The 9248-nt window shown below is 42.4% G+C and overlaps 1 protein-coding gene across 15 annotated transcripts in view; it reads left to right on the top strand.

Moving 5' to 3' along the window:
- The window catches only part of LOC125412284 (transducin-like enhancer protein 1), a 93991-nt gene extending 85320 nt beyond the window's left edge, over positions 1-8671 (top strand). For all 15 annotated transcript variants that reach the window (XM_048452950.3, XM_048452958.3, XM_048452961.3 and 12 more), the window contains 6 exons: positions 177-426; positions 1535-1782; positions 4047-4194; positions 6166-6316; positions 7920-7996; positions 8096-8671. In XM_048452950.3, coding sequence (XP_048308907.1) covers positions 177-426; positions 1535-1782; positions 4047-4194; positions 6166-6316; positions 7920-7996; positions 8096-8203 — 982 coding nt within the window. In that variant the 3' untranslated portion in view covers positions 8204-8671. The remainder of the gene's footprint in view (positions 1-176; positions 427-1534; positions 1783-4046; positions 4195-6165; positions 6317-7919; positions 7997-8095) is intronic.
- Positions 8672-9248: the final 577 nt, after the last annotated feature.

Here is a 9248-nt window from a genome sequence, read left to right on the forward strand (position 1 = left end):
AGAACATTATAAAAATAGTAGCTTGAATGTAGACTTTAAATGCTTTCCAGTAGAAAATTCTTCAATTTATTTTGATTTCAGAAGGAGAAGCCTTAACAAGGAAGCCCCCCCACCTTTCCCCATCTCCAAGCTATGGCTCCCTTTGTGATAAGTATGTCCTTTTTTCTTTCATGTAGAGCATACTCCTTCCATGTTACTGCGGATGGCCAGATGCAGCCTGTCCCCTTTCCCCCTGATGCCCTCATTGGACCTGGGATCCCCCGACATGCTCGGCAGATCAACACTCTCAACCATGGGGAGGTGGTGTGCGCAGTGACCATCAGCAATCCCACAAGGCACGTGTACACAGGTGGCAAGGGCTGCGTTAAGGTCTGGGACATCAGCCACCCTGGCAACAAGAGCCCCGTCTCTCAGCTGGATTGTCTGGTGAGCGAGCATGAGGGGCCTGAGCTTCACTTCTATTAGGAGGGAATAGAATCCCCTCTGTTTTCTGTTGGCTGCTCAAGCCCCTCCCCCTCCCCCAAATTGGGCAGGTTTCCATTACTGTTACTATGTGGGTTAAGTCCTAGTGTTGATGAGTTTGTTTTTGGAGATGTTTTATGGTGGTTTGGAGCTCACTCTTTACACATGCTTTCTAAAATGGTATGCAATAGAAAAAAGACAGTACTTGTGGACTTTGATCCCTGCTCACCTTTAAATTTCTGTGTAAACTCCAGATAAATACCAAGCCTTCAACATTTGCTAATATGGCAGGAAAACCCTTCCAAACAGTTTTGGTATTGTTGAAGAGGTAGGGGAGATGATTTTGCTCTCCTTCCATCGCTTCAGTAAGACAGGAACAGAAACAATTGCCTCTCAAAGCACCCAGCCACCCCATCGAGAATTTAAAGACATTCATTTGCCTTGAGATTGTTAGACCTGTACCGTCTTCAGCAGACTGTGGACTGGGCTTCCCTGCCTGCATAGCTACAAGATGTTATTCTCAAATGAGAAAAGCAGATCTTCTGGAGATAAAGGCCTGATTTGCATGTATCTGTCTGGAGATAAAGACCTGATTTGCATGTATCCATCTGTCTGTCTGTCTATCTATCTGTTCCCCCTACCCCAGTATTAGCCATGGTAATATTGAGAAAATCAATACACTAAATTCTTAGATAAGTAGTCAGTGCTCATTGGGCAGTGTCAGGAAAAATGAAAACAAAAACATATTTGGTGAGTCTGCACTATCTAACAGTAAATGTTGGCGAGAAGACCTGTTCCCCACAAGGAAGTACACTCACACCTACCTTACATCTGTATGCTTTTGGGTCTGTCTGTGTGCAGTTGGAAATCAGGAACGAACATGGTTGAGCAACCCTGTGAGTTTGTTTACTCTTTGGAAGAAAACCATGGCAGCTGGGCCCTGATCGTTCCTGTAAAATAGAATGCCCATGAAACGTCTCTTTTGAAGTTTAAAAACCAGAACAGCATTTAGGAATACACAGTATTATCAGTTAACAATGTTCTACAGTGGTTATATTCTTTTATTTAACAGAATAGAGATAACTACATCCGTTCCTGTAAATTACTACCTGATGGCTGTACTCTCATAGTAGGAGGGGAAGCCAGTACTCTGTCCATCTGGGACTTGGCAGCTCCAACTCCTCGCATAAAGGCAGAGCTGACATCCTCAGCCCCTGCCTGCTATGCCCTGGCCATCAGCCCCGACTCCAAGGTCTGTTTCTCTTGCTGCAGTGATGGCAACATCGCAGTGTGGGACCTGCACAACCAGACCCTGGTGAGGTGAGTACAGGGTCCGTCCTAGGGGAAGCCTCAACTAAGAGGCTGTGGATAGAAAGGCAAACTGTGACCAGCTGTGGGTGAGGAATACAGTCTTTCCATTCCAGAGTGTCACCAGTACATCTTGTTCCCATTCTTTGGTCCACATTGAGATGGAAGATCTTGCATTGTCAAGGAACAATATTATGTGGAATAAATGGCAACACAAGGGCCTCTAATCTAGATGTTTTGAGCTTGGCCAGCGTCTTGTTTGTGCAAACGGAAATCTAATGACACAAGACAACAAAAGAACATTAAAAATGAGCTTCCATGAATTGAAAGCACAAAATGGCTTTAAAATATCTATATTTCTCTGTAGCTAACTAAGAGGGTCATTGCTCTTGGGAACACATGGACTTCTGCTAGGCTTCTAGATCCTCCCTCTTCCCTCAGCAACTAATCTGGCTCCATTTAATGCTCTCATACCAGAGGTGTTCCAGAAAACTATGTTTAAGAGTAAGCACTTAAGTCAAGTGTAGTGGTAAAGGCCTATTACCCCAGCCTTTGGGAAATGGAAACAGGAGGATTTTAAATCAAACCTGACTGTATTGCTAACCTCTATCTTATAGATGAGGAATCCAGGCACAGAAGTTACTTTGTATTGGCCCTGTGGTCAGATCTTGCATTCTGTGTGCTTGGCTGCCTGGAAAAGCACCAATCATATATATATATGTATATATATATATATATATATATATATATATATATATATATATATATATATATATATATATGGGGTGGGGGCAGGTGCGTTTTCTATATCTTTTAGTTTGGACTGACCATGTGTGTGGCTGCTCTTTGACACAGCATATTCTCAACAGTCAACAATTTGGCAGTCACAGTGGGGTGTGCATGGAAGGGGAGGCTAGAGAAGCACCCATCTAGTGCTGGTAGTCCTCAGGGAGATGTTTGGCGTAAGGAACTAAAAATTAACTCAGCTGAAGAGGTGGTAAGAAGTCAGGATGAAGGAAAAAGGTTGTGACAGTTGTTTGAAGAGAAGAAAGGTACCACAAGGACTCCTTCAGCCTGTGGTGCTTGTAGAGAGACCTGTTAGAACTGTTAAGGTTCACTTACTGGGCAATCACAGGAGTACTGGGCATGTGTGGGGCGAGGGGAATAATTGGGACAGGATCTGAACTAGGGATTGAGTTTGTGAGAGAATGATTTCTGGCTCATATCTTGGCTGAGAATTCGGGGCAGCAGTGGTGATTTTCTTCCTTCCCTTACACTTTTAAATTCTAAGCTTGGCACTCTGTGGCAATAAGGTATGGGGGGCCTAGAGAAAGAAAGGACCTTCTTGGCATTGAAATTCCTAAGCAGTTCTATGCTGGGTCTTTCCTGGTTCTGAAGGTGGGTCCTGACCTCTCTGATCTGCCCTGGCCAGTGCATGCTCAGCATGTAGAGTCACGCTTGTTAGAGTCACTGCATGTACCCTCCCCACCTGCCAACCCCAGACCCTTCAGTGCTCATGTTGCTCTCTCCACTGCCAGCCTGTCTTATTGGCTCATGCCCTTTCAGGGGTCAGAAATCCCTGCCACCCAGTTGATTTGAATGCTCTTTGGACGTTGCATGAATGTCCCCTATAAAGAAAGCTTTGCATTGGGGGTGGGATCTGGCAAGTATCTGTTGTCCTTTTCTTTGTCTCTACCTAGCACCTCTGAGGTCAAGAGGCCTGCTTGACCTTTGGTCTCTGGAAGTCCACATTTCCTAATGCAAGGCCCTTTCTGATTCAGAATGGCAAGGTTGAGTACACAGGAGCTCTCACACTGTGCTAGCAGAAAGGGCACTGCTGGTCAGTTCTCTCTGAATGTGTGTTCTTGGAATAAGCCTTTTCCTTTGGGTTCAAACCTCGGCCACTGACGGACAAGTTTTTATTCTTTAGGAAATGATTTGGGTTTTGTATGTTTATCTTTATTGTCGTTTAGTACTTAAACTCTCTTCCAGACCTTGGAAGAGTTTCACTGGGCCTGTTTATCAGAGGCCCTAGTAGCATACTTGACTTCTGGCAGCAGCCTGCAATGCCATTCCATTTCTTTAGGCCTTGGATCTTGAAAAAAGAAACAGAACCTGCAGGGGCTGTTTCCTGTGCTCCTCGGGGGAAGGTTAGTTTGATATTGCACACCAACAGACACTGAGATGACACACAGTGAGTCCAAAACCAACAACACAACAGTGTTTACTTTGAGCTCTGGCAGGAAATCATTATTCAGTCTGGTTTGTTTTATCAGGCAATTCCAGGGCCACACAGACGGAGCCAGCTGTATTGACATTTCTAATGATGGCACCAAGCTCTGGACAGGCGGTTTGGATAACACTGTGAGGTCTTGGGACCTGAGAGAAGGGCGGCAGCTACAGCAGCATGACTTCACATCACAGGTGAGTGCTTGGCTCCCGCCTGCTGTGGAGTCAGAAGGGCTTGTATGGGTCATTCTCGCATCCCGGCCTCAGGGTAGCCAGATAAACAGATCTACATTAAATTTAAAGTAATATGCTTAAAACAGTGGACTACCGCATCTCGTTTATCTGCCCCTGCCGAAAGAGGGAACAGTTACAAAACATTAAGGTTATTTATGTACACATAGTTTTGGTAAAAGGAGTTTATGCAGTAGAGAATATATATGTTTTCTTCAGCAGGATATAGTTAGTTGTGTTTATAATCTCACTATCAAATGCAGAATGAATGTGGAATGAATATTGATTTGTTTCAAGGAGTCTAAGATCATGTGGATACCCATCTCATTTCTTAACCTTGAAAACAGTCATGGCAAAGTCCCAACATTAAGGGGGCAAGTGGACACTGGGTCCCATCCCTAACTAAAAAGCTATTTGTAATTTTGATACGCACTGGCAAAGGAAAATCAGTGTTCTCCAGTGGAGCGTCGCCAGGTAGATCTACCGCACTCTGGGCAGGCCCCATACCTCAGAGTAATTGGACAACGCAGACTCAGGATTTTGTGGGTTGGGCTTTTTTTTTTTTTTTTTTTGCCTTATTGGTGTTTTTGCTTTTGTGTTTTTGTTTGTGTGTGTCTATGTGGGTAGGGAGGGTGGGTGGGTAGGGAAGTGGAAAGCATCTTTGTGGAGATGGTGGAGGGGAAAATGATCAGAATACATAGTGTAAAAATGTTTTGAAATAGAAAAAATACCAAGACCAACTAGATCTTTGCTTGGGGTATTTTGTTTTGTTTTGTGTTTTAAGATAGGTTCTGATTCTGTAGACTGGCTTCAAACTAGCTTCAAATGCAATGCAGTCCTACGGAGTACTAGAATTGAAGATGTCTGTTTTTACTAACTGGAGTTTTAAAACAATATAAAGACATAGTAACTTTTGGGAAGTAATCAGATGTCACGTGTCTGGATCTAGACTTCCTGTGCGAAGGCAGTGCTTGCACTTTTTGGTGCCTTCCTCACGGTTAGAGTTGTGCTTTTGTTACTACTCAGTGTTTATTTATTTTTGCTTGCTTGTTTACTACTAATAAAATGAAACATAGGCTAAAAATCTCATTTCTGTTGCTTTGATAACATACCATGACAAAAGCAGCTTAAAGGAAAAAGGGTTTATTTTAGATGACTGTTCCGGATTACAAACCGTCTTTGTCATAAGGTCACAGTGCCAGGAGCTTGAGATATCTGGTCACCTGACATCCATAGTCAAGGAGCAGAGAGGAAGAAAGTGCTGCACACATGTTAGCACAATCTCTATGTCCAAAATACAGTCCAAGGCTCAGCCTATGACGGGGTGACTTATTTCTACTTAAATAATGCAAAAACTAAGAAAATCCTTCACAGGCATACCTATAGGACAACCCAGTTCCAACAGTTGCTCACTAAATACTGATTTTAGGTGACTACCAGTATTTTATTTTTATATTTCCTGCTCTACCCTTCTGTAGAACACTCAGGCTATTATTTTTGGTCACCATTTTTAAACTTCTGAAAAGGTTCAATGCCCATAAATATCAAATGTATGTAAGCTTGTAGCAAGTACAGAGTTAGGTGTGTGCTTTACCTCTCCTAAGCAGTTTTCAGCAGCTTGCCAGTCTGTTCTGCCATCCTCACTCCAAACACTGGATTTCAGATTCTAGACATCTTTTGCACAAGTATGGCAGTTAGTATATCTTTATGATGACTTTTACTGCCATTCTTCAAGATAATTTCTTACTTGAGAGCATGGATTAATCTGTTCAGTCTTTGGCTTGTTCAGGAGAGTGTCCTGGGTTTTGCTGCATCTCATGCCTCTTCCAGATTGGAGTTGGCTAACTACACCTCAATTTTGCTATCTCTTGCTGCTTTTTCACTTTCTTAGTTTATTGAGTAAAATCATCGGTGATCTCATCCTACTTATAACAGATCTTCTCCTTGGGATACTGCCCAACTGGGGAGTGGCTTGCTGTGGGGATGGAGAGCAGCAACGTGGAAGTTCTGCACGTGAACAAGCCTGACAAGTACCAGCTGCACCTCCATGAGAGCTGTGTGTTGTCCCTAAAATTTGCTTATTGTGGTGAGTTTAGCTGCAAGGCTGTCGGTGATCTGAATGGAAAATACTTCTTAAAAGCATGGTTAGAGATAGTATCTGAGGGAGAAAATGTTTCTCTCCATGCAGCTGGATGCCTTAACTCTAATTTATAATTCTGTTGACCCTCAGAGGCGAGTAATGTCTGTCTCAGCCTGCTTTGTTAATTTGAGAAAAGTCAGCAGGCATTAAAATAAGCTTTGAGCACAACTTGTTTTGCGGTAGGGGTGGGGGTAATTGTTAGTGCTCAAGAATGGTGGGAATCACTGCGTACTGACTATAATTAGGAAACAGGGTCAGATGTATGGTTAGCTCCTCCCAGATTTTTTTCCTCTGAATGAGAACAGAAAGGAAAGTCCATGAGGTCTTTGTGCTTTGGATGGTCATATATTTGTTCATTGGCTGTGAGGATAGATGAGTAATGTGTAACTAATCCAAATTGGACATTCTACATGCATCTGATATGACAAACATTTCACATTAGTTCAGCATTTAATTCTTTTTGCTCTTATTATTTCTATAAGACTGAAAATGGCTGTGATGCTGAGTAAAATATTAAATAACTCATTATACTAGCGCACACACACATGCTCTCACACACATGCTCTCACACACATACAACAAGCTCAGGTAGGTGTAGAAGCCTCTGGTCTTCATCATTTATCCTAAAGCCTCTCATCATCTTGATTTTGAGGAAGACTTTTCACTAAACTTTGAGCTTGTCTTTTCACTAGACTAGATGGCCAGCAAGCACACAAGGCCTACCTGTTCTTCTATGCCCTTCCCTGACTTGCTTCTGGGAGTTGGATTCCAAGTACACAAGGCTACATGCCAGAAATCTGAACTCGTGGACAAGCTTGCACATGTTTAGCCTTCTCCTCAGCCCTTTGACAATTTTTTGATTACAAACAGGATCACACCAAGGAACTTACTTGGATTTTATAGACTAACCCTTTGGACAGTGTACTTCACATGTTAAAAATGCTCTCTTTTGAGCCATGCATGGTGGTCCACAACATTAATCCCAGCACATAGGAGGCAGAGGCAGGTGAATCTCTGTGAGTTCGAGGCCAGCCTGGTTTACAAAGAGGTCAAGGGCAGCCAGGGCTGTTACACAGAGAAACTGTGTTTCAGGAAAAACAAAAATAAAAAAGCAAAGCAAAAACAACAAAAATAACCTCTTTGGGGCCAACTAGATCATTCCATGGGCACTTATTCAAGCCTCGTGACCTGAGTTCAGTCTTTGAAATCCATGTTAAAAAACTAGATGAGCTAGGGAACACCTATAATCTCAAACTGCTACAGTGAGCTGAGAGAGCTGAAACAGGAGAATGGAAGCCAGAAGCTAACTGGGCAGCAATAGAAACAGTAATAGAGACCCTGCCTCCGAAAGGGGGAAAGAGAGAACCAAGTCCACAAAGCTGTCCTCTTCACCTTTACACATGCCTCCTGACCTGTTTGTGCACACACACACACACACACACACACACACACACATACACACATACTAAAAACAGTGCTATATTACAATTAATTCCAACAGGGGAAATTTTAATATTGCTGGAGTTATATGTTCCTTTGTTAATCCTAGGCAAGTGGTTTGTGAGTACTGGAAAAGACAACCTCCTCAATGCCTGGCGGACACCGTATGGAGCCAGTATATTCCAGGTACAGAAATGTGCTACCTTTTGTCCTTTGAAACAACTAATGAGGTTACTTTAAAATGAAACACATTAAATATCCTCTGCCTGTTGTTTTTTCTTACAGTCCAAAGAATCCTCGTCAGTGCTTAGCTGTGACATCTCTGTGGATGATAAATACATAGTCACCGGCTCAGGGGACAAAAAGGCTACCGTGTATGAAGTCATCTACTGAAAACACTATGGCTTCATATTTACAGTTGAATTGGGCCAAATGTTTGAAATTTGTAGAAATAGGAAAGTTATAATTAAAAAGAACAAACAAACAAACAAAAACACTCGAAGAAACCTGTTTCCAAATGCTGACACAGAACTGCTTTGAGTCTACAAAGAAAAGGCAACAAGTCTATGAATAGACAGTCACCTGTCTAACTTTGGACACCACAACCAAACAGAGGCCACAAATGTGGGCTAGAGGAGCAAGCTGCTGCCTGTCAGTCACACTTTGCCCAACTGTGAGCTTACTTTTCTGTTCCTTGCAGTTTACTTCACGTTGAGTCCTCTGTAGAGCAGTGGTGTCTCCAACGAACTTGTTTCTTGATTTTGCATCTTGTGATTTTTTTTTTGTATTTTTGTTGGTTCAACATTTGTATAAATTGTAAATATATTTGGTTTATTACAGTAAAGCCTTTAGTACCAGTAAGTGGTCTTCCTCCTTGACTGATTTTAATCAACACTTTATATTTGGGTCTTGAGAGTAAAGTCCATGCACACGTACGTAGGTAAGTTCTCAGTGCTCTTGTCTTTGCACACATATATCTGACCATGGACGTCCTCTGTGTTGGGACTGATCATGTCAAGTCCTTGTGGACCACCAGAGACTAAGAATCAGAACTGGAACTGTCAGTGAATGACAGCTTTAATAGAAGAAATTAGAATTACTTTGATACTCATTCTTTGAGACTTAGGATTAAAACTCACAAGCTGTTATGATTTTTATTTTGTTTTAGCGTGGGCTCTTTCTTCATATCACAGGCTCACTTTGAACTGGTAGCAATCCTCTTGCCTCAGCTGGGATTACAAGAGTGTGCCACCTTTCCTTGCCTTTTTTAGGTTTAGATAATGTAACAAACAGTGAGCCTGTTTCACACATTCATCTCAACTGACTTCTTCTCTTTCCTTACCCCAAAGAGACCCCCTTCTGCTTTCATAGTAAGTGTGAGTTGTGTTTATGGTTAATTCTAGATTGTGGGTATGAGGACAAATATGTAAGCTTTTTT

Source organism: Myodes glareolus, chromosome 3 (assembly GCF_982192425.1).
Source record: "Myodes glareolus chromosome 3, mMyoGla1.1, whole genome shotgun sequence".
NCBI lineage: Eukaryota > Metazoa > Chordata > Mammalia > Rodentia > Cricetidae > Myodes > Myodes glareolus.